The 26,347-nt window shown below is 39.7% G+C and overlaps 1 protein-coding gene across 1 annotated transcript in view; it reads left to right on the top strand.

Annotated features, from left to right (window-relative positions):
• The window catches only part of ATF2 (activating transcription factor 2), a 428,571-nt gene that overhangs the window by 93,860 nt on the left and 308,364 nt on the right, over nt 1–26,347 (top strand). Inside the window, exons 3-5 of the mRNA XM_053698472.1 lie at nt 2,221–2,349; nt 4,273–4,448; nt 18,888–19,002. Of these exons, the coding sequence (XP_053554447.1) occupies nt 2,221–2,349; nt 4,273–4,448; nt 18,888–19,002 (420 nt within the window). The remainder of the gene's footprint in view (nt 1–2,220; nt 2,350–4,272; nt 4,449–18,887; nt 19,003–26,347) is intronic.

Below are 26,347 nucleotides of genomic sequence, written 5' to 3'. Positions count from 1 at the left end.
CGAACATCCAAACCTAGTTTCTCTCCAGCTGACTGCTTGGAAATTGAACGCTTGATTTTTTCTAAGCGTGGGTTTTCGGATTCCGTGATAGATACTCTGGTACAAGCCAGAAAACCTGTAACTAGAAAGATTTACCATAAAATATGGAAAAGATATATCTGTTGGTGTGAATCCAAGGGATTCTCATGGAGTAAGATTAAAATTCCCAGGATCCTTTCCTTTCTACAAGAAGGTTTGGATAAGGGATTGTCAGCGAGTTCTCTAAAAGGACAGATTTCTGCTCTATCTGTCTTGTTACACAAACGACTGGCAGCTGTGCCAGATGTTCAAGCTTTTGTACAGTCTTTAGTCAGGATCAAGCCTGTTTACAGACCTTTGACTCCTCCTTGGAGTCTAAATTTGGTTCTTTCAGTTCTTCAAGGGGTTCCGTTTGAACCCTTGCATTCCATAGATATCAAGTTATTATCTTGGAAAGTTCTGTTTTTGGTTGCTATTTCTTCTGCTAGAAGAGTTTCTGAATTATCTGCTCTGCAGTGTAATCCACCCTATCTGGTGTTCCATTCAGATAAGGTTGTTTTGCGTACTAAACCTGGTTTCCTTCCAAAAGTTGTTTCCAACAAAAATATTAACCAGGAAATAGTTGTGCCTTCTTTGTGCCCGAATCCAGTTTCAAAGAAGGAACGTTTGTTACACAATTTAGATGTAGTCCGTGCTTTAAAGTTCTATTTAGAAGCAACAAAGGATTTTAGACAAACGTCTTCACTGTTTGTCGTTTATTCTGGCAAGAGGAGAGGTCAAAAAGCTACTGCTACCTCTCTTTCCTTTTGGCTGAAAAGCATCATCCGATTGGCTTACGAGACTGCCGGACGGCAGCCTCCTGAACGAATCACAGCTCACTCTACTAGGGCTGTGGCTTCCTCATGGGCCTTCAAGAACGAGGCTTCTGTTGATCAGATATGTAAGGCAGCGACTTGGTCTTCTCTGCACACTTTTGCCAAATTCTACAAATTTGATACTTTTGCTTCTTCGGAGGCTATTTTTGGGAGAAAGGTTTTGCAAGCCGTGGTGCCTTCTGTTTAGGTAACCTGATTGGCTCCCTCCCTTCATCCGTGTCCTAAAGCTTTGGTATTGGTTCCCACAAGTTATGGATGACGCCGTGGACCGGACACACCAAAGTTGGAGAAAAAAGAATTTATGCTTACCTGATAAATTACTTTCTCCAACGGTGTGTCCGGTCCACGGCCCGCCCTGGTTTTTTAATCAGGTTTGATAAATTTCTTTCTTTAACTACAGTCACCACGGCACCCTATAGTTTCTCCTTTTTTTCTCCTGTCCGTCGGTCGAATAACTGAGGGGGTGGAGCCTGGGAGGGACTATATGGACAGCTTTTGCTGTGCTCTTTGCCATTTCCTGTTGGGGAGGAGAATATTCCCACAAGTTATGGATGACGCCGTGGACCGGACACACCGTTGGAGAAAGTAATTTATCAGGTAAGCATAAATTCTGTTTTTCCTTGTTTTCAAATTTTCCTTCCCCACCAGGCAACTGGTTGTTACTATATTTCAGTTGGGTATTGTAGTGGTGTGACTTTAACTACTACTTCCAATCAAATTAAGTTTGGACTGAACACCCTGTATGCAGGTGAAATGCATTGAGCAAATGTCCGAGAGTAAAATTAAAATATTAGCGAGGATGCTAAGTTGATATTTAGAGAAACTTTATTCTATGTTAGTTATAACTTTAATAGTTACCTGACTGTTATTCTGACTAATTATATGCATTGTTTGTTGATATATTGGGATTATTGTCTGTATTCTTGTTGTTAATTGCAATACAAATATTAATTAAAAAAAGAGAAGAAAAATGCATTTGAAAGCAAATAGTAAAATAAATATATTGGAGTAGGGTTTTTCTAATGTATGAAATTTTGCAGATGACATAATATACTCTGAATAATATATATTGTAAATAAATAGCATTGCATTGGCTTTGTCCTAGCAATATATATATATACTAATTGTCATTGGCTCGTCCTTGTGTTCAGTTAGAAACAGTAGTGCTTTGCTGCTCCTTCAACAAATGATACCAAGAGAATGAAACAAATTTCATAATAGAAGTAAACTGGAAAGTTGTTTAAAATTGTATGTTCTACCTAAATCATGAAAGAAAAATTTTGGGTTTCATGTCCCTTTAACTATTTTTTTTTCTTTTTTTATGAAGATGCCATTAGATCTGTCTCCTCTGGTAACACCTGTTATACGACATAAAATTGAAGAACCTGCTGCAGTTGAAATAACACATCAAGATAGTCCTTTACCTCATCCAGAATCCACCACAAGTGACGAAAAGGTCTGAGTTTCAGCTTTCCAGATATGTTTTTGTAAATACGTACTGAATATGTCATGTCTTTTTTGTTTTTATCATCTCTAAATAATCTCCAACACTCCTTATAGCTAATAACTTCTTAATGTTGGCTTAGGGGCAGAACTACCATTGGTGCAGCAGGTGCAGTGGCACCAGGACCCAAGTGCTGAGGGGCACATAGTAGCCAGTCATCTATTCATAGACATGTGCAAAATGTGTACAATCCTAAGCAGGGGAGCCTTTTGCTAGTGCAGGTTGCAAGTCTATCTATCTATCTATCCTCAAAATCATTATACAGCATGTGTATTATTACTATTGCTTACTACTGAGTTACCCTTGGGGGGCCTAAAACATTTTTGCAATAGGGTCCTTTTGCTTCTTAAACTTGATGTCTATCTATTATATTATTTTACTTCTAAACAGAAAATGTGTTTTATGTTCCTTTTTTATCCTTAAATTCTTTGGGTCTTTTTTAGCTAATGTTTTCAAGTGAGAAAGTGTAAAAAGGAAAATGAACTAATTTATTTCTGTTCACTCGCTCTCTCCTCTCCTGATAAATGCTTCATATGAGTAAACCTTACAGAAAGAAGTCACAAATCTCAGGACCCTAACTTTGCCTTCCATCATTTTATAATAGGTCATTACTATTTAATTGAGCTATATTTCATAGGGAACCCATAACTAAATTGCTATTGTACTTGAAAGTCCAAACCTATTAGTCTTGTTTCTCAACTTTTTTTGTGGGCCTTGACCATGAAAGTCCTCATACTCTCTCATCTCATCCTCGTCAGTATATATATAATGAATATATACTATAATGAAGCACTCTTGAGTACAAGGCAGCTACTATGCACAAGACAGTTTCTGTATCACTAATTGCCAATAAACTGGATAAACCAAATGCAGTATTGGTTAGAATTATTGGAGATCACTTAAAATCACAACTTTCAAACCCTGTATTCATGTAGCCTATGCTTACATATGTAGAATATGCTTATATATGGAGAATAAGCTTATATATGGAAAATATGCGTATATATGTCATAACGTTGAACCTCTCGGGACCTACATGTGCAAATGGGTATTGGCAACGTTTGTTCTAAATGGTCTTACTCTCTCTTATCAGGGTTGGAAATTTTAACCTTTCTTTGTCAGCTTATTTAGATTTTAGACTTCAAATATGCATATATCTGTATTTCGAAGATATATATCCAATTTATACCATTGTGCTTCTCTAAACAAGAATATCATATAAAGATTCCTTTCTTGATTTATTATAGTAGTGTACCATATTAGGACAAGGATTCACTCCGAATAAGTTGGCTTTTACTGATGACAAACACTTGTTCATTTCACTATGTGTTTATTATCTTTACTGTACACATGTAATCAATACCTAATAAAGCTTGATATATAAAAAAAAGATTAAAACTTAAAAAAATAAGTAATATTATTTTAGATATTTATCACCTTTTGAGTTACGAAATCTCTTTTCTATGATAAAAAAAATGTCTTAGAAAACATATATCTGGTGATTTATCTCATGATTAAAATACCTGCTTCAACACATTGGATCAAAATTTGAATGCATGTTTTATATTGACTGCAGTTTCCTGAATGTTAAACTTATTAGGAGTGTTTTATGTATTGCTAGGGATGTCCCTATTTTGTCACAATTTCAAGATACGTTTGCCATTTCTGCATACATTTTAAACATTTATATCTACCAACTTTTTTAACAGCTGCCATGCAGTCAATGTAAATTATATTCATTTTTTGGAGATGTGTTAATTGTTTTCTATTCCTGAGATATTGCCAACCCTTCCACAATATAGTGCTTTCTTCATGGATAAAAGTAAATGTCCCAAGTGGATGTTTCTAATTCTTGATGTTTTTATTTATATGTAGGAAGTGCCATTGCTAACTGCACAACCCACAGCTACCATTGTCAGGCCTGCTTCACTTCAGGTCCCTAATGTGCTGCTTACAAATTCCGATTCAAGTGTCATTATTCAACCTGCAATACCTTCGCCAACGTCCAGCACTGTAATCACCCAAGCTCCCCCATCTAACCGACCAATAGTGTAAGTACCAAATACCTTTATTTTTCTTTAAAAAAACAAAAACTGCCAACTTACTGACCAGTAACAGCTTGTGAAGAAGATTATATAGAGCTGCCCTTTTTGATGTTTACTTTTTACATAAGAACAATACATCACTACTTTTAGACGTTATGTTATACAGGTAGAAAACCCTTTCAAACTGCTTGGGACCGTAAAAAGTTTGTATTTTGAAATATTTGCATCTGTATAATGGGACAGTTTGGAGAGGGGATGGAACCAACTGTAAACAACAATATCTTATGTCATTTAAGCAATTATACAGCTTATACATGTAAGATAAAGGTAGTTTTATATCTCATTTCTTCTACAAGATACGAGTCCACGGATTTCATCCTTACTTGTGGGATATTAACCTCCTGCTGACAGGAAGTGGCAAAGAGCACAACACAAGAGCTATATATATAGCTCCTCCCTTCACTCCACTCCCAGTCATTCTCTTTGCCTGTGTTAGTGATAGGAAGAGGTAAAGTGAGGTGTTAGTTTAGATTCTTCAATCAAGTGTTTATTATTTTAATTGGTGCATGTGTGTACTATTTTTATTCTGGGCAGCTTCTGAAGGACCAATTGTGAGGAACTGGTGGAGTTTTACTTTCACTATGCCTCCCCTTTTGGTGTTGCCTGCAGATGGACTTTGGATTTTGCCTAAGACCTTTTTTTCTAATCCACAGGACCTCTGGAGGAGATAGTGGACTTCTGGACACTGTGAGTAATATCATGCTGTTACTCAGCATGGAGGTAGGTGCAGTTTATTTTCAGGGGCTTGCAGCAGAACTCTGAATTAACTGTATTACTCTAGAAAGCCTTACAGGGTTTATTTTCCCAGACAGTCAGGCAGGTGTTAGCCTAGATAACTGGGACTTTTATATTCTACGTTAGAATGTTTGCCTTTATTGAGAGCTGGGCAGTAGTTTTTATGGATGGCTGACGCTGGGGATGTTAATTTTTTACTTGGGGCAGATCTTGTTTAAAATTTTTCATTATGGCTGAGTTGCGTGTTTCGATGACGCCCACGATGGGCGGGGCTACGTTTGCGCACTTTTTGTAGCGCCATTGCATAGTTGTTTAGGCTGAAGAAAGCATCTATGTTCCGGTGCAGCTTCTATCTAAGTTACAAGAGAGCGGCTAGATCAGGGGGTCACGCAGTCCGGTTCGTCCGGAGCCGGGTAGGAGCCGCAGTAGAGCTGTGGCAGGGTGACCGGAGTATTAACTTCTTTTCTTTACTTTTATAACGGGGCCAATGTGAACTTGAAAGCAGAGCTTCTGTGAGGTTCCCATACGTTATAATTGCTTTTTGGCAAAGTACTGTTTAAAGGGACAGTAAATAATTACTGTGATTTTATTTTTTGTCAAATTTATACCAGAAAAATTGGGTAAAATATTAAAGATACAGTACACGCTTTTATCAATTAAAGATTTTTCTCTTGTTAGGTGTATCCAGTCCACGGATCATCCATTACTTGTGGGATATTCTCCTTCCCAACAGGAAGTTGCAAGAGGATCACCCACAGCAGGGCTGCTATATAGCTCCTCCCCTAACTGCCATACCCAGTCATTCTCTTGCAAGCTCTCAACATAGCTAGAGGTAGTAAGAGGAAAGTAGTAAGGGTCATACCCTTCCTCAGGACAGGGCCAAATCAAGGGCCAAACAGTCTAATTTTCATGCCTTTCGAAACTTCAAGGCAGGTGCAGCATCAACTTCCTCTGCTACAAAACAAGAGGGAACATTTGCGCAATCCAAGCTGGCCTGGAAATCTAACCAGGCATGGAGAAAGGCAAGCAGGCCAGAAAGCCTGCTGCTGCCTCTAAGACAGCATGAAGGAACGGCCCCCTATCCGGCAACGGATCTAGTATGGGGCAGACTTTCTCTCTTTGCCCAGGCGTGGGCAAGAGATGTTCAGGATCCCTGGGCCTTGGAGATCATATCTCAGGGATATCTTCTGGACTTCAAAGCTTCCCCCCCACAAGGGAGATTTCACCTTTCGAGATTATCTGTAAACCAGATAAAGAAAGAGGCATTCTTACGCTGTGTGCAAGACCTCCTAATAATGGGAGTGATCCATCCAGTTCCACAGATGGAACAAGGACAGGGATTTTATTCATATCTGTTTGTGGTTCCCAAAAAAGAGGGAACCTTCAGACCAATTTTGGATCTAAAGATCTTAAATAAATTCCTCAGAGTTCCATCGTTCAAAATGGAAACTATTCGGACAATCCTACCTATGATCCAGGAGGGTCAGTACATGACCACAGTGGATTTGAAGGATGCTTACCTTCACATACCGATTCACAAAGATCATCATCGGTTCCTAAGGTTTGCCTTTCTAGACAGGCATTACCAGTTTGTGGCTCTTCCCTTCGGGTTAGCTACAGCGCCAAGAATTTTTACAAAGGTTCTGGGGTCTCTTCTGGCGGTCCTAAGACCACGGGGCATAGCAGTGGCCCCTTATCTAGACTACATCCTGATACAGGCGTCAAACTTCCAAATTGCCAAATCTCATACGGACATAGTGTTGGCATTTCTGAGGTCGCATGGGTGGAAAGTGAACGAGGGAAAGAGTTCTCTATCACCCCTCACAAGGGTTTCCTTCCTAGGAACTCTGATAGATTCTGTAGAAATGAAAATTTACCTGACGGAGTCCAGGTTATCAAAGCTTCTAAATTCCTGCCGTGTTCTTCACTACATTCCGCGCCCTTTGGTGGCTCAGTGCATGGAAGTGATCGGCTTAATGGTAGCGGCAATGGACATAGTGCCATTTGCGCGCCTACATCTCAGACCGCTGCAATTATGCATGCTCAGTCAGTGGAATGGGGATTACACAGATTTGTCCCCTCTGCTAAATCTGGATCAAGAGACCAGAGATTCTCTTCTCTGGTGGCTATCTCGGGTTCATCTGTCCAAAGGTATGTCCTTTCGCAGGCCAGATTGGACAATTGTAACAACAGATGCCAGCCTTCTAGGTTGGGGTGCAGTCTGGAATTCCCTGAAGGCTCAGGGATCGTGGACTCAGGAGGAGAAACTCCTCCCAATAAATATTCTAGAGTTAAGAGCAATATTCAATGCTCTTCTAGCTTGGCCTCAGTTAGCAACCCTGAGGTTCATCAGATTTCAGTCGGACAACATCACGACTGTGGCTTACATCAACCATCAAGGGGGGACCAGGAACTCCCTAGCGATGTTAGAAGTCTCCAAGATAATTCGCTGGGCAGAGACTCACTCTTGCCATCTATCAGCGATCCATATCCCAGGTGTAGAGAACTGGGAGGCGGATTTTCTAAGTCGTCAGACTTTTCATCCGGGGGAGTGGGAACTCCATCCAGAGGTGTTTGCTCAATTGGTTCATCGTTGGGGCACACCAGAATTGGATCTCATGGCGTCTCGCCAGAACGCCAAGCTTCCTTGTTACGGATCCAGGTCCAGGGACCCAGAAGCGACGCTGATGCTCTAGCAGCACCGTGGTTCTTCAACCTGGCTTATGTGTTCCACCGTTTCCTCTGCTCCCTTGACTGATTGCCAAAATCAAACAGGAGAGAGCATCGGTGATCTTGATCGCGCCGCGTGGCCACGCAGGACCTGGTATGCAGACCTGGTGGACATGTCATCCTTTCCACCTTGGCCTCTGCCTCTGAGACAAGACCTTCTACTACAAGGTCCTTTCAATCATCCAAATCTAATTTCTCTGAGACTGACTGCCTGGAGATTGAACGCTTGATTTTATCAAGGCGTGGCTTCTCCGAGTCAGTCATTGATACCTTAATACGGGCACGAAAGCCTGTAAACAGGAAAATCTATGATAATCTAAGATATGGCGCAAATATCTTCATTGGTGTGAATCCAAGAATTACTCATGGAGTAAGGTTAGGATTCCTAGGATATTGTCCTTTCTCCAAGAGGGTTTGGATAAAGGATTATCAGCTAGTTATTTAAAGGGACAGATTTCTGCTCTGTCTATCCTTTTGCACAAGCGTCTGTCAGAGGTTCCAGACGTCCAGGCATTTTGTCAGGCTTTAGTTAGAATTAAGCCTGTGTTTAAACCTGTTGCTCCTCCATGGAGCTTAAACTTGGTTCTTAAGGTTCTTCAAGGAGTTCCGTTTGAACCCCTTCATTCCATTGATATCAAACTTTTATCTTGGAAAGTTCTGTTTTTGATGGCTATTTCCTCGGCTCGTAGAGTCTCTGAGTTATCAGCTTTACAATGTGATTCTCCTTATCTGATTTTCCATACAGATAAAGTAGTTCTGCATACAAAACCTGGGTTTTTACCTAAGGTAGTTTCCAACAAGAATATCAATCAAGAGATTGTTGTTCCATCATTGTGTCCTAATCCTTCTTCAAAGAAGGAACGTCTTTACATAATTTGGACGTAGTCCGTGCTTTAAAGTTTTACTTACAAGCGACTAAAGATTTTCGTCAAACATCTTCCCTGTTTGTTGTTTACTCTGGACAGAGGAGAGGTCAAAAGGCTTCGGCAACCTCTCTTTCTTTTTGGCTTCGGAGCGTAATACGCTTAGCCTATGAGACTGCTGGACAGCAGCCCCCTGAAAGGATTACAGCTCATTCTACTAGAGCTGTGGCCTCCACCTGGGCCTTTAAAAATGAGGCTTCTGTTGAACAGATTTGCAAAGCGGCGACTTGGTCTTCGCTTCATACCTTTGTCAAAATTTTACAAATTTGATACTTTTGCTTCTTCGGAGGCTATTTTTGGGAGAAAGGTTCTACAGGCAGTGGTCCCTTCCGTTTAAGTACCTGCCTTGTCCCTCCCTTCATCCGTGTACTTTAGCTTTGGTATTGGTATCCCACAAGTAATGGATGATCCGTGGACTGGATACAACTAACAAGAGAAAACATAATTTATGCTTACCTGATAAATTTATTTCTCTTGTGGTGTATCCAGTCCACGGCCCGCCCTGTCCTTTTAAGGCAGGTCTAAATTTTAAACTACAGTCACCACTGCACCCTATGGTTTCTCCTTTCTCGGCTAGTTTCGGTCGAATGACTGGATATGGCAGTTAGGGGAGGAGCTATATAGCAGCCCTGCTGTGGGTGATCCTCTTGCAACTTCCTGTTGGGAAGGAGAATATCCCACAAGTAATGGATCATCCGTGGACTGGATACACCACAAGAGAAATAAATTTATCAGGTAAGCATAAATTATGTTTTTATTTAAAGAGACAGTAAACTATTGTTTAATAAAAACTTTTTAAGTTGGTACTTGCATTTGTTATTATGGAAGACATGGATCAGAGTACATGTCTCATGTGTTTAGATGCCATTGTGGAACCACCTGTCACACTTTGTGACAATTGTGTGGAGAGAGCAGTACAAGGTAAAGAGAAATTATTTTTTAAAGATGATTCTCTAGCCAATGAGCTTCAGGATGTGCCACAATTTTCTCCCCAAGTGTCACAGCCTTTAACTCCAGCTCAAGCTGTACCATCTGCGTCTGTTTCTTTTACTTTGCAGGATATGGCTACGGTTATGTCTTCTACCCTTACAGAGGTTTTGTCTAAGTTACCAGGGTTACAAGGCAAACGTAGCAAGTCAGAATCGCAGAGTGTCCCTGTTGCTTCTGATGCTTTGATAGCTATCTCTGATGTTCCCTCCCTGTCCTCTGAAGTGGAGGGTAAGGAAATTTTGTCTGATGGGGAGCTGTCTGACTTCGGAAGGTCTTATTGACTCTGGATGATTGTTACTCTATCGTGGTTACTCCAGAAAAATTGTGTAAGATGGACAAATATCTAGAAGTTCCTACTTACTCAGATACCTTTCCGATTCCTAAGAGGATTTTGGAGATTATCACCAAGGAATGGGATAGACCGGGTATCCCGTTCTCCCCTTCCTCTATGTTCAAGAAGATGTACCCTATAGCTGATACTGTGCGGGATTCGTGGCAGACAGTCCCTAAGGTGGAGGGTGCTATATCTACTCTAGCTAAGCATACAACTATTCCGATTGAGTATAGTTGTGCTTTCAAAGACCCTATGGATAAAAAATTGGAGGGTCTGTTAAAAAAGCTTTTTGTTCACCAAGGTTTCCTTTTACAACCGAAGGCCTGTATTGTACCAGTTACAACTGCGGCTGCCTTTTGGTTTGATGCTTTGGAAGAATCTCTGAAGACGGAGACTTCCTTAGAGGAAATAATGGATAGGATTAAGACCCTAAGGCCTAGATTTAGAGTTTGGCGGTAAGAAAATTCTGATTGGCTGATGGAATCAGCCAATCAGAATTAAGTTCAATCCGATTGGCTGATCCGATCAGCCAATCAGATTGAGATCGCATTATATTGGCTGATCGGAACAGCCAATAGAATGCGAGCTCAATCTGATTGGCTGATCGGATCAGCCAATCGGATTGAACTTGATTCTGATTGGCTGATTCCATCAGCCAATCAGAATTTTCCTAACTTAATTCCGATTGGCTGATAGAATCCTATCAGCCAATCGGAATTCGAGGGACGCCATCTTGGATGACGTCCCTTAAAGGAACCGTCATTCGTCGGGAAGTCGTCGGTGAAGATGGATGTTCCGCGTCGGCGGGATTAACATGGATCCGGAAGAAAGAAGATTGAAGATGCCGCTTGATAGAAGACTTCAGCCCGATCATGGACATCTTCAGCCCCCCGCTTGGGCTTGGATCAAGACATCGGAGGCTCTTCTGGATCGATCGGTGAACCCGGCGTGGTGAAGATAAGGTAGGAAGATCTTCAGGGGCTTAGTGTTAGGTTTATTTAAGGGGGGTTTGGGTTAGATTAGGGGTATGTGGGTGGATTACAGGCAAAAGAGCTGAATTCTTTGGGGCATGCCCCGCAAAGGGCCCTTTTCAGGGCTGGTAAGGTAAAAGAGCTTTTCTATTTTAATTTTAGAATAGGGTAGGGCATTTTTTTTATTTTGGGGGTCTTTCTTATTTTATTAGGGGGCTTAGAGTAGGTGTAATTAGTTTAACATTGTTGTAATATTTTTCTAATGTTTGTAAATATTTTTTTATTTTTTGTAACTTAGTTCTTTTTTATTTTTTGTACTTTAGTTAGTTTATTTCATTGTATTTATTTGTAGGTATTGTATTTAATTAATTTATTGATAGTGTAGTGTTAGGTTTAATTGTAGATAATTCTAGGTATTTTATTTAATTAATTTATTGCTAGTGTAGTGTTAGGTTTAATTGTAACTTAGGTTAGGATTTATTTTACAGGTAATTTTGTAATTATTTTAACTAGGTAACTATTAAATAGTTATTAACTATTTAATAGCTATTGTACCTGGTTAAAATAATTACAAAGTTGCCTGTAAAATAAATATTAATCCTAAAATAGCTACAATATAATTATAATTTATATTGTAGCTATATTAGGATTTATTTTACAGGTAAGTATTTAGCTTTAAATAGGAATAATTTATTTAATAAGAGTTAATTTATTTCGTTAGATTTAAATTATATTTAACTTAGGGGGGTGTTAGGGTTAGACTTAGCTTTAGGGGTTAATACATTTATTAGAGTAGCGGTGAGATCCGGTCGGCAGATTAGGGGTTAATTATTGTAGGTAGGTGGAGGCGACGTTGGGGGCGGCAGATTAGGGGTTAATAAATATAATATAGGGGTCGACGGTGTTAGGGGCAGCAGATTAGGGGTACATAGGGATAACGTAGGTTGCAGCGGTGTACGGAGCGGCAGATTAGGGGTTAATAATAATATGCAGGGATCAGCGATAGCGGGGGCGGCAGATTAGAGGTTAATAAGTGTAAGGTTAGGGGTGTTTAGACTTGGGGTACATGTTAGGGTGTTAGGTGCAGACTTAGGAAGTGTTTCCCCATAGGAAACAATGGGGCTGCGTTAGGAGCTTAACACTGCTTTTTTTGCAGGTGTTAGGTTTTTTTTCAGCTCAAACAGCCCCATTGTTTTCTATGGGGGAATCGTGCACGAGCACGTTTTTGAAGCTGGCCGCGTCCGTAAGCAACGCTGGTATTGAGAGTTGCAGTGGCGGTAAATATGCTCTACTCTCCCTTTTTGGAGCCTAACGCAGCCCTTCTGTGAACTCTAAATACCAGCGGTATTTAAAAGGTGCAGGGGAAAAAAAGCATGCGTAGCTAACGCACCCCTTTGGCCGCAGAACTCTAAATCTAGCCGTAAAATTCCTTTGTCAATGACGCCACTTTTCAGATCGCTAAATTAGCGGCTAAGAATGCAGGTTTCTGCGGATGTGTCGTCTAAATCCAAGCTTTTGTCTATTCCTTTCAAGGGGAAGACTCTATTTGGTCCTGACTTGAAAGAGATTATTTCAGACATTACGGGAGGTAAGGGCCATCTCTTACATCAGGATAAAACATCTAAGCAGAAAGGTAGACAGAGTAATTTTCGTTCCTTTCGAAACTTTAAGGGAGTCCCTTCCTCATCTTCCACAAAACAGGAAGGGAATTTTTCTCAGGCCAAGTCTGTCTGGAGACCCAACCAGGCTTGGAACAAGGGTAAACAACCCAAGAAGCCCGCTGCTACTTCCAAGACAGCATGAAGGGGCGGCCCCCGATCCGGGACCGGATCTAGTAGGGGGCAGACTTTCTCTCTTTGCCCAGGCTTGGGCAAGAGATGTTCAGGACCCCTGGGCACTGGAAACCGTGACCCACGGGTATCAACTGGAATTCAAAAATTTTCTCCCAAGAGAGAGATTTCTTCTTTCATGATTGTCTGTAGACCAGATAAAAAGAGAGGTGTTCTTACGTTGTGTAAGAGACCGCTCTACTATGGGAGTAATTTGTCCCGTTCCAAGAATAGAACAGGGGCAGGGGTTTTACTCAAATCTTTTCGTGGTTCCCAAAAAAGAGGGAACGTTCAGACCCATTTTAGATCGCAAGAGTCTAAACAAGTTTCTCAGAGTCCCATCTTTCAAGATGGAGACCATTCGAACAATTTTAACAATGATCCAGGAGGTTCAATATGTGACTACCGTGGACTTGAAGGTTGCATACCTTCATATTCCTATCCACAAGAATCATCATTAGTACCTAAGGTTTGCCTTCCTGGACAAACATTTTCAGTTCGTGACTCTTCCCTTCGGGTTGGCCACAGCACCCAGAATCTTCACAAAGGTTCTAGGGTCCCTTCTGGCGGTTCTCAGACCACGGGGCATAGCAGTGGTGCTCTATCTGGACGATATTCTGATTCAGGCGTCGACTTATTATCTAACAAAATCTCATACAGATACTGTGTTGTCCTTTCTGAGAACTCACGGTTGGAAGGTGAATCTAGAAAAAAGTTCACTAATTCCATTGGGAACTCTGATAGATTCTGTAGGCATGAAGATTTTTCTGACGGAGGTCAGAAAGTCAAAAATTCTACATACATGGAGAGCCCTTCATTCCAATCCTCGGCCGTCAGTGGCTCAGTGCATGGAGGTAATTGGATTGATGGTGGCGGCAATGGACATCATTCCGTTTGCTCGATTTCATCTCAGACCACTGCAACTGTGCATGCTCGAACAGTGGAATGGGGATTATGCAAATTTATCTCCTCAGATAAATCTGGACCACGAGACCAGAGACTCTCTTCTTTGGTGGTTGTCGCCGGATCATCTGTCCCAAGGGACGTGTTTCCACAGACCCTCGTGGGTGATAGTGACAATGGACGCCAGTCTACTAGGCTGGGGTGCAGTCTGGAATTCTCTGAAGGCTCAGGGTGTATGGACTCAGGTGGAGTCTCTACTTCCAATCAATATTCTGGAATTGAGAGCAATATTCAATGCGCTTCAGGCGTGGCCTCAGTTGGCTTTGGCCAAATTCATCAGATTCCAGTCGGACAACATCACGACTGTGGCTTACATCAATCATCAGGGAGGAACGAGGAGTTCCATAGCGATGACAGAAGTATCCAAGATAATTCGATGGGCGGAGGCCCACTCTTGGTATCTGTCAGCAATCTACATTCCAGGAGTGGACAACTGGGAAGCAGACTTTTTAAGCCGACAGGCTTTTCATCCGGGGGAGTGGGAACTCTATCCGGAGGTCTTTGCCTCACTGATTCTCCGATGGGGCAGACCGGAATTGGATCTGATGGCGTCTCGACAGAATGCCAAGCTCCCAAGATACGGATCCAGGTCAAGGGATCCTCAGGCCGAACTGATGGATGCCTTGGCAGTGCCTTGGTTGTTCAACCTAGCTTATGTGTTTCCACCGTTTGCTCTCCTTCCCCGGGTGATTGCTCAAATCAAACAGGAGAGGGCTTCGGTAATTCTAATCGCACCTGCGTGGCCTCGCAGGACTTGGTATGCCGATCTAGTGGACATGTCCTCTCTGCCGCCGTGGAAGCTTCCATTGAGGCAGGACCTTCTAGTTCAGGGACCCTTCCAACACCCAAATCTAGTGTCTCTGCAACTGACTGCTTGGAGATGGAATGCTTGATTTTATCTAAGCGGGGGTTCTCTGATTCGGTCATTGATACTTAGATTCAGGCACGTAAGCCTGTCACTAGAAAGATATATCATAAGATATGGCATAAATATCTTTTTTGGTGTGAATCCAAAGGCTACTCATGGAGTAGAGTTAGGATTCCTAGGATTCTGTCTTTTCTCCAAGAGAGTTTGGAGAAAGGGTTGTCAGCGAGTTCCTTAAAGGGACAAATCTCTGCTTTGTCAATTTTACTACACAAACGTTTGGCAGATGTTCCAGGTGTTCAGTCTTTTTGTCAGGCTCTAACCAGAATAAAGCCTATGTTTAGACCAATTGCTCCACCCTGGAGTTTGAATTTAGTTCTTAATGTTCTTCAAGGGGTTCCGTTTTAACCCATGCATTCCATAGATATTAAGTTGTTATCTTAGAAAGTTTTATTTTTGGTTGCTATTTCTTCTGCTCGTAGAGTTTCGGAGCTTTCAGCGTTACAATGTGATTCACCTTATCTTATCTTTCATTCTGATAAGGTGGTTTTACATACCAAACCTGGTTTCCTTCCTAAGGTTGTTTCAAATAAGAATATTAATCAGGAAATTGTTGTTCCTTTATGTCCTAACCCTTCTTCTAAGAAGGAGCGTCTGTTGCATAACTTGGATGTGGTCCGTGCCCTGAAGTTTTACTTGCAGGTGACTAAGGATTTTCGTCAATCATTTTCATTATTTGTTGTTTTTTCTGGAAAGCGTAGGGGCCAGAAAGCTACGGCTACCTCTCTTTCTTTTTGGCTGAAGAGTATCATCCATCTGGCATATGAGACTGCTGGACAGCAGCCTCCTGAACGAATTACGGCTCATTCCACTAGGGCTGTGGCTTCCTCATGGGCATTTAAAAATGATGCTTCTGTTGAACAGATTTGCAAGGCTGCAACTTGGTCGTCTCTTCACACTTTTTCCAAATTTGATACTTTTGCTTCTTCTGAGGCTGGTTTTGGGAGATAGGTTCTTCAAGCAGTGGTGCCTTCCGTTTAGGTCCCTGTCTTGTCTCTCCCTTTCATCCGTGTCCTGTAGCTTTGGTATTTTATCCCACAAGTAAGGATGAAATCCGTTGACTTGTCGTATCTTGTAGAAGAAAAGGAAATTTATGCTTACCTGATAAATTGATTTCTTCTACGATACGACGAGTCCACGGCCCACCCTGTTATTTTTAAGACAGGTATATATATTTTTTATTTTTAGTTAAACTTCAGTCACATCTGCACCTTTGGCTTTTCATTTCTCTTCCTAACTTCGGTCGAATGACTGGAGGTGGAGGGAAGGGAGGAGCTATATATACAGCTCTGCTGTGGTGCTCTTTGCCACTTCTTGTCAGCAGGAGGTTAATATCCCACAAGTAAGGATGAAATCCGTGGACTCGTCGTATCGTATAAGAAATCAATTTATCAGGTAAGCATAAATTTCCTTTTTACAAAGTACCCTCATAAAGATAGTACTGTACTGTAATCAGAAAGGTAATGTTTGTTGTTTTAAATAAATATAGACTATGTTTTTGCATTTTAGAACAAAAAACCCCCAAAGAAACCAAAGACATAGGCAGAGAAGATTGTGACTTACAGGCGGGATAAAATAGCCCCAAGCAGTTAACCCCAGACAAGCCTGGGTGCAAAGCCCATAGGGAAAATGACAAAACAAATTAATCAACACCACACACAGAGAAAGCCAGGGACTCTCTTGCAAGTACACAGCTAAGATTAAAAAGCAAACATGGAAGAGTTAGGCAGAGAGGATTGTGACTTACAGGCGGGATACAAAAGTAATTTTTGATCATTTGGATTTAGTTTGGAGGTGCATCAGGTTTTAAAGGTTTGTGTTCTACAAGTCTAAAATTATTCATTTAAAAACCTTTATATAGCTTTAACGAATTTGAAACCTTAAAAAAGATTTTAATTTAGTTTGATGCTAAACTCACCTCTCTGCTTGAACTGGCGTTCTTTGTATCCAGTTCATGCTCCTTCTGTGTTCCATACAAATATATATATTCACTGCCAAACGCGCAAGACGGCAGCCATTCATGACAGTCGGCTCTTTTTGGAGCCAGATTTCTTCTTGTGAATCCACATCTCAGTGTGTTTTACTTCCACAAGGAGAAATCCTCTTCCAAGAAAGTGCTGAACGCCATAAGTGGCTACTGCCTTTCGCATTCAGCAGTGAACAAAACTGCTGAATACACATGTCTAATATAATATGTATGTATGTTAAGTTATGCAATTAGTTTGTGCTTTAGATAGAATAATATTTTTTCTTTGGAGAATACTGATATATATATATATATATATATTGTGTGTATATATATATATATATATATATATATATATATATATATATATATATATATATATATGTGTGTCTGAGGAAGGAGATAATACTCTGAAACCTCACACCATGTGGGATTAAAAGATATCCTTTATTTAAATACCGGTGAGTGCCTGCTTCTTTTTGTTTTGTATGCATTGCCTGCTGCAGCACCCGGTCAAAGATTTGTGAGTGCCATACTCTGCCTGGAATTATATATATACTGTGTGTATATATATATATATATATATATATATATATATATATATATATATATATACAGTATATATATTGTGTGTGTACAAAAATATTATAAAGTTGCATTTATTTAAATTATGTTTATTGTTTCATTATTAAAGCAATAACTATAAAGTTTCAGTCTCTATAAAATGTAAAGGGAACCACCATAGTGGAACATAGTTGTACCTAAGTTTAAAAGCTCTGCTGAGGCCAGTTATAAATGAGCTAAAAAGTAACAATCTTGCAGTGTTTTGTGTCTCGTTAATATATAAATGCCTCTAAGACACACCTGCTCATTTTCATGCTTGTTAATCTGCTGTCTGCCTCTTTTCCTGACATACTCTGTTCCTGCTGTTAATTTCTCCTTTGTCAGTGATAAGATAGTGTGAATCTGCGCTGTCTGATCTTATTGCTTCGTCTTCTTGTGTCCTTATTTATTAATTAGCAATTAGGCGCATGTGATTGCTGGGTTCTGTTAATTTAGATTTAACGCTTATGTCTAGATGGCTTACTTGTGTTAGGAGTCTATAATATTCTATCTTTAAAGTGGCATATTTTAAGCAACTGTCTTTAAAGTTGGCATATTTTAAAGTAATGGTAAACATAAGGTTTTTTTTTTAATGCTAAGCTGTATCTATGTAATAAAAAAATGGACCTTAATTCATGAGTTTAAGTGATTATACGATAAAATGCACCTTTTATTTAAATGATCATTATACTAAAATAACCCGCCCTCAGCAAAACAATTTTTTTTCTTCATGAGGTGATGCTCAACTCTGTTGTGCGTCTAGCGCCGCTAATTGGATCAGCCGCGGGTTCCTCTTGGGACCAGCAGTGCACCGCGGGTCCCTAGTGGATCTTCTACTGTGTGTTTAACCTCTTTTAGGGAGTTAAATGCACAGTGTAGCAGGGTTGATAGTCGGAAAATTACATGCTCTAACATATTACAGGATGCAATGTTTTTTGGCTATAATAGCAAAACACACTGTTTAATATCTCTTTAAATTAATTATCTAAATACAAATAAGATTACAGCATAGCATTAAATTAATATTGTTTGCTAATATACTCTTGTTTAGTGCTATCACCCTGAATATAAAGAAAGATTGACTGCTATGTAGAAAACTTGCAATACAAAGTAATACCAAACTATATATGACACAGTGGTCTGCTGTATTTGTTTTGGATAGCTACATCACATGGTTTATTTCAAAATAGTAGATATGAATGCCCAGCTCTTAAATAATTTATAGAAAACCTAGATAGCAATGTACAGTATGTTTGAGATGAATTATAGTGGTGTTGTGTGTTTACAAAGATAAAGCCAGTGCATTATAACTCAGGAAGACTTTACAGACAACGTGTATCTTCAATTGTCTATTTTCTATAATCACAGGATGTGTTGTTTGAAGGTTAATCATCCCTGCTTTTTTCCTATCCTCAGACCAGTTCCAGCTCCTTATCCTCTATTATTACATCTACCTAATGGACAAACCATGCCTGTTGCTATTCCTGCCTCAATCACAAATTCCAATATACATATACCTGCTTCAGTGCCAGTAAGTTCATATGTTTGAATTCTCCATCTCTCCTAGTGATATAATTGTGTAAATGAGTACAGTCTTCATTCATTTGTGTTTGCCATTTGCCTTGTGTCTGTCATGCATTTTTTTCCTATTGTTTTTTTCTTTTCTTTTCTTTTTTTTTTACAAAAGAGTTAGAAAGTATAGCTTCCTTTTTGATGACATTGTTTGATTATTGCATGGTTGTCAGAGAGGACTACAACACAGCAGACTGTTTACCTAGATTTACTGCATTTTATTTGGTTAAAGGGCCATTATAGTGTTAAAATTAAACGCTCTTGTCCATTAGAGCATGTAATTTTAACACTAGTGACGCTGTAATGCCATGTGCTTAACCCCCGCAAGGGATTAAACACATACTTAAAGTCCTGCTCGGCACCCACATATCCCTGCTGGTCCTAAATGGAAACTGCCACTGATCCAGTCAGCAGCGCTAGTCACACAGTATTTATAACTGACATTTATGGATATAGAATATTATTAAATAATTGCTTTAAAAATGATAGCATTTCTTATGTGTAATCATCAAATTATTTATTATGTTACTAAAATGATTATCACTTGAGTTCCACGTTAACGCTTCTGGTTCACAAATTCTGGTCTTCTTCGTTAAAGGGACATAAAAAACAAACAAATTTTCTTTCATAATTTAGGTAGAACCTAACATTTTAAACAACTTTCCAGTTTACTTCTGTTATCAACTTTGCATCATTCTCTTGGTATCATTTGTTGAAGAAGCAGCAATGCACCACTGGTTTCTAATGGAACATATGAGAGTTACCCAATGACAATGCAGCCACCAATCAGCAGCTAAAACCTAGGTTCTTTGTTGCTCCTGAGCTTACCTAGATAAACCTTTCAGCGAAGGATAACATAAAAATGAAGCAAATTAAATAATTATATATAAATTAAATAATTATAATTAAATTATAAGCGCTTTTTCTTCGGCTCCAGCTCCTACTGAGCATGTGCAAGAGTTCACAGTGTATATGTATATGAGTCTGTATATTATATAGTCAGAAGGAAAATAGAAACAACATTTCTAAAAAAAAATAATAAAATAAAAATCTACTGATAATTTGAAATTCAGATTATTCTCATTGTCTATTTATCATGTGTTTGTGGATTGTGCAATTCTACAGTATTTGATGGTCCTTTAACTCATTGGGGTTTTAATGTGAGGTGGCATTACATTTTTGTCACATATCTGACTTCAGTGTACTATGTCCCACATAGGTGCTGTGGAATTTACAAATAAAGGAAGACTAAGGGCAAAATTTAGCATCATTGCAGGTGGAAAGGTTCACAAGTAGTGAACTTGTCTGCCTACAACCGCTGCATATTATGGGAAAATGTAACATTGCACAAAAGGTGTTTTGTGCAATGCCACCCCCTGCTCCTAGGCAACCAGTTGCCCAAGAGCAGGGCATGTCAATCACCCTAAATGAGCAAGTGTTGGGGTGATTGATCTCGCCACCTCTGAGATGGCAGAGAGGCAAAAGAAGCACTTTAATATGTGGCTGCAGGCCTGCTCATGCGCAGCTTTTTAAATGCAGAGAGTGAAGATAAGGTGCTGATCTTACAGTGTTTGTCTACCTGATGGACTTCAGAATTTGATAATATGATAAATCACTGAACCAGGTACCAGTAATTGGTGATTTTCCATGTGTATGGGATTTTATGCTGAAATCTATTAAATAAATTGTAATCTATATTTTTTTCTTTTGTTTAATTTGCTATGCCAGTGTTGACAACATGTAGAAACACTATTCCTAAGTTAGGTATATTTTAGGTTGGTTGCACATACACTTTATTTTATTCATTTATTTTTTTTAAATGGGGCACTTGTGTATAATTTTGTTATTCACCTTTAGCTTGTTTGGCAGATCTGTTAAACAAAGTGCCTGGAGTTCTTTTTTCTAATTACTGTAAATAGTTCTCATTTATAATTGTAATTTGGTAAGGAAGTGCCTGCAATGTACCAGAGACAATGTGTTGTAGCCATTTCTGACAGGTTGCAAAAAGAATAGTGTTTGTATTCACAGTTCACTGCTTAACCTAAAGAAAACTCTTGAGTAACCTCAGGTGAATTCCAAATGTACGTTCCTGTGATTTACTCCCATATCTACTCTGTATTGGTGGAAGTACACTAGCTGCAGTTGTTAATGTAGTCAGCAACCTTAGCTCTCCAGATGTTTTGGAACTACATTTCCCATGTTGCTAAGACATTATTTAGGCTGTCTGAGCATCATGGAAAACGTAGTTCCAAAACATCAGGAGAGCCAAGGTTGCTGACCCCTGCACTAGACAAACCGTAATTTATTCTCAATAAAATTAATAAATAATCTCTCTATCCGAAATTTACCAATCACTCATACATAAACATTCGGAGAGAGTGCGGGAAAAGCTTCGGACGGGTTGGTCCAGAGAGGGAGTTAGTGAAGTTTCGTGGGAGGATATTCGAACAGGGCTGTAGAGAACTAAGTTAGCCACTTTGTCGGCCGGGTTCAGGGAAACTAAGGTTCGCTTTCTTCACAGAGCGTACCTCACTCCGAGACATCTGGCTAAATGGGTGCCAATGCACCCTAACGTGTGTGCAAAGTGCTCAATGGAAGCCCCTACCCTTTTACACTATATTTGGGAATGCCCAACAATCAGGCAATATTGGGGTAAAATACAATACTGGATTAATCAAGCTCTGCAGATAAGACTCACAATCCTACCGGAAACTGTCATTTTCTTACACTGGGAATCACAACACAAACGACAAGATGCAGTGCTGAGTTTGATAATATTGTTAGCTAGAAAATGTATTCTAAATAAATGGACGGGGAGGAGAGGTCCCTCTTTTCAAGGCTTTAAGAACCTACTCAGAACACAGATATTCATTGAGCAGGTGGATGTCAGGATGGATGTTCAAAATAGGCTGGGTCATTTCTTGCGTAAGTGGCGCAGGCTTATACTCCCCTTTGAACTAGAGGTACAAAGACAAATACTGATGCCATTTAAAGACTCAGCTGCCTTCTTGGAGGGAGGGCTGAGGGGTGAGTGGGAGCACTTACTTACTGAACCGATGAACCTGGGATAGAACTCTTTTCCCCTCCCTCCTCTCTACTTCCCCCTCCTGTACTCCCCATTGTACTCTTCTTCTCCCCCCCCCCCCCTTTTTTTTTTTTTTTTCTTCCACCACCGCCGGGCCTTCTGAGGGCTAACTTCACGTTAGTATCTGCAGTTATTTATTGAGACTTGTTGAGTTTTATTGTTTAGGTTAATATAGATAGGTAGTAAGTAGGACTACTAAGAAAATGGGAAATGGATAGGTTGGGGTTATTAGGGGCATATGCCGGTATATGACAATGCATCCTAAAAATTCATATTGCAAAATCACTGTATTGAATGTACAGGATGTCGACATTAACTATATCACATAACTGTATTGTTCTTTGTTGTTCGCATATCTATGCTTTACTATGATTTGATTGTATTTGTATTGCCCTACCCAACGCTAATAAAAATGATATATGAAAAAAAAAATATTAATAAATAAAACATTTAGAGAGAATAACAATGGAATGGCATCATGCGTTAAAACAAACCCTTAAGAACATTCTGCCTTGAATAAATCCTGCTGCCTTGGGAACATGCCTAGTTGGTGTAGGTTTAAATACTGAAGTGCTTACTGTTAATCCAGAAGGAGCCAATAATAGGTTGGCGGAGGTCATGGTAAATGGGGATAGTGCCATTAGCGGTACTGGGCAGTGTGGGCCTAGGGGTTTGAGATCACCCCCTTAGAATAAAGAGATGTATGTTTACTTATATACTCCAAAATATGTTTCTTTCATGTAATTAGCAAGAGTCCATGAGCTAGTGACGTATGGGATATACATTCCTACCAGGAGGGGCAAAGTTTCCCAAACCTCAAAATGCCTATAAATACACCCCTCACCACACCCACAATTCAGTTTTACAAACTTTGCCTCCGATGGAGGTGGTGAAGTAAGTTTGTGCTAGATTCTACGTTGATATGCGCTCCGCAGCAAGTTGGAGCCCGGTTTTCCTCTCAGCGTGCAGTAAATGTCAGAGGGATGTGAGGAGAGTATTGCCTATTTGAATGCAGTGATCTCCTTCTACGGGGTCTGTTTCATAGGTTCTCTGTTATCGGTCGTAGAGATTCATCTCTTACCTCCCCTTTTCAGATCGACGATATACTCTTATATATACCATTACCTCTGCTGATTCTCGTTTCAGTACTGGTTTGGCTTTCTACAAAACATGTAGATGAGTGTCCTGGGGTAAGTAAATCTTATTTTCTGTGACACTCTAAGCTATGGTTGGGCACTTTGTTTATAAAGTTCTAAATATATGTATTACAACATTTATTTGCCTTGACTCAGAATGTTCAACATTCCTTATTTTTCAGACAGTCAGTTTCATATTTGGGATAATGCATTTGATTTAAACATTTTTTCTTACCTTCAAAAATTTGACTCTTTTTCCCTGTGGGCTGTTAGGCTCGCGGGGGCTGAAAATGCTTTATTTTATTGCGTCATTTTTGGCGCAGACTTTTTTGGCGCAAAAAATCTTTTCCGTTTCCGGCGTCATACGTGTCGCCGAAGTTGCGTCATTTTTTGACGTTATTTTGCGCCAAAAGTGTCGGCGTTCCGGATGTGGCGTCATTTTGGCGCCAAAAACATTTAGGCGCCAAATAATGTGGGCGTTTTATTTGGCGCTAAAAAAATATGGGCGTCGCTTTTGTCTTCACATTATTTAAGTCTCATTTTTCATTGCTTCTGGTTGCTAGAAGCTTGTTCTTTGGCATTTTTTCCCATTCCTGAAACTGTCATTTAAGGAATTTGATCAATTTTGCTTTATATGTTGTTTTTTCTCTTACATATTGCAAGATGTCTCACGTTGCATCTGAGTCAGAAGATACTACAGGAAAATCGCTGTCTAGTGCTGGATCTACCAAAGCTAAGTGTATCTGCTGTAAACTTTTGGTAGCTATTTCTCCGGCTGTTGTTTGTATTAATTGTCATGACAAACTTGTTAATGCAGATAATATTTCCTTTAGTAAAGTACCATTGTCTGTTGCAGTTCCTTCAACATCTAAGGTGCAGAATGTTCCTGATAACATAAGAGATTTTGTTTCTGAATCCATAAAGAAGGCTATGTCTGTTATTTCTCCTTCTAGTAAACGTAAAAAAATCTTTTAAAACTTCTCTCCCTACAGATGAATTTTTAAATGAACATCATCATTCTGATTCTGATGACTCTTCTGGTTCAGAGGATTCTGTCTCAGAGATTGATGCTGATAAATCTTCATGTTTATTTAAAATGGAATTTATTCGTTCTTTACTTAAAGAAGTACTAATTGCTTTAGAAATAGAGGATTCTGGTCCTCTTGATACTAATTCTAAACGTTTGGATAAGGTATTTAAATCTCCTGTAGTTATTCCAGAAGTTTTTCCTGTTCCTAATGCTATTTCTGCAGTAATTTCCAAAGAATGGGATAAATTGGGTAATTCATTTACTCCTTCTAAACGTTTTAAGCAATTATATCCTGTGCCGTCTGACAGATTAGAATTTTGGGACAAAATCCCTAAAGTTGATGGGGCTATTTTTACCCTTGCTAAACGTACTACTATTCCCTACGTCAGATGGTACTTCGTTTAAGGATCCTTTGGATAGGAAAATTGAATCCTTTCTAAGAAAAGCTTATCTGTGTTCAGGTAATCTTCTTAGACCTGCTATATCATTGGCTGATGTTGCTGCAGCTTCAACTTTTTGGTTGGAAACTTTAGCGCAACAAGTAACAGATCATGATTCTCATGATATTATTATTCTTCTTCAGCATGCTAATAATTTTATCTGTGATGCCATTTTTGATATTATCAGAGTTGATGTCAGGTTTATGTCTCTAGCTATTTTAGCTAGAAGAGCTTTATGGCTTAAGACTTGGAATGCTGATATGGCTTCTAAATCAACTCTACTTTCCATTTCTTTCCAGGGTAACAAATTATTTGGTTCTCAGTTGGATTCTATTATCTCAACTGTTACTGGTGGGAAAGGAACTTTTTTACCACAGGATAAAAAATCTAAAGGTAAAAACAGGGCTAATAATCGTTTTCGTTCCTTTCGTTTCAACAAAGAACAAAAGCCTAATCCTTCATCCTCAGGAGCAGTTTCAGTTTGGAAACCATCTCCAGTCTGGAATAAATCCAAGCCTGCTAGAAAGGCAAAGCCTGCTTCTAAGTCCTCATGAAGGTGCGGCCCTCATTCCAGCTCAGCTGGTAGGGGGCAGGTTACGTTTTTTCAAAGAAATTTGGATCAATTCTGTTCACAATCTTTGGATTCAGAACATTGTTTCAGAAGGGTACAGAATTGGTTTCAAGATGAGACCTCCTGCAAAGAGATTTTTTCTTTCCCGTGTCCCAGTAAATGCAGTGAAAGCTCAAGCATTTCTGAATTGTGTTTCAGATCTAGAGTTGGCTGGAGTAATTATGCCAGTTCCAGTTACGGAACAGGGGATGGGGTTTTATTCAAATCTCTTCATTGTACCAAAGAAGGAGAATTCCTTCAGACCAGTTCTGGATCTAAAAATATTGAATCGTTATGTAAGGATACCAACGTTCAAGATGGTAACTGTAAGGACTATCTTGCCTTTTGTTCAGCAAGGGCATTATATGTCCACAATAGATTTACAGGATGCATATCTGCATATTCCGATTCATCCAGATCATTATCAGTTCCTGAGATTCTCTTTTCTGGACAAGCATTACCAGTTTGTGGCTCTGCCGTTTGGCCTAGCTACAGCTCCAAGAATTTTTACAAAGGTTCTCGGTGCCCTTCTGTCTGTAATCAGAGAACAGGGTATTGTGGTATTTCCTTATTTGGACGATATCTTGGTACTTGCTCAGTCTTTACATTTAGCAGAATCTCATACGAATCGACTTGTGTTGTTTCTTCAAGATCATGGTTGGAGGATCAATTTACCAAAAAGTTCATTGATTCCTCAGACAAGGGTAACCTTTCTGGGTTTCCAGATAGATTCAGTGTTCATGACTCTGTCTTTAACAGACAAGAGACGTCTAAAATTGATTTCAGCTTGTCGAAAACCTTCAGTCACAATCATTCCCTTCGGTAGCCTTATGCATGGAAATTCTAGGTCTTATGACTGCTGCATCGGACGCGATCCCCTTTGCTCGTTTTCACATGCGACCTCTTCAGCTCTGTATGCTGAATCAATGGTGCAAGGATTACACAAAGATATCTCAATTAATATCTTTAAAACCGATTGTTCGACACTCTCTAACGTGGTGGA

This window comes from Bombina bombina, chromosome 1 (assembly GCF_027579735.1).
Source record: "Bombina bombina isolate aBomBom1 chromosome 1, aBomBom1.pri, whole genome shotgun sequence".
Taxonomy (NCBI): domain Eukaryota; kingdom Metazoa; phylum Chordata; class Amphibia; order Anura; family Bombinatoridae; genus Bombina; species Bombina bombina.
Note: the sequence above shows the minus strand (reverse complement) of the source record. Positions and strands in the feature narration are given on the sequence as shown.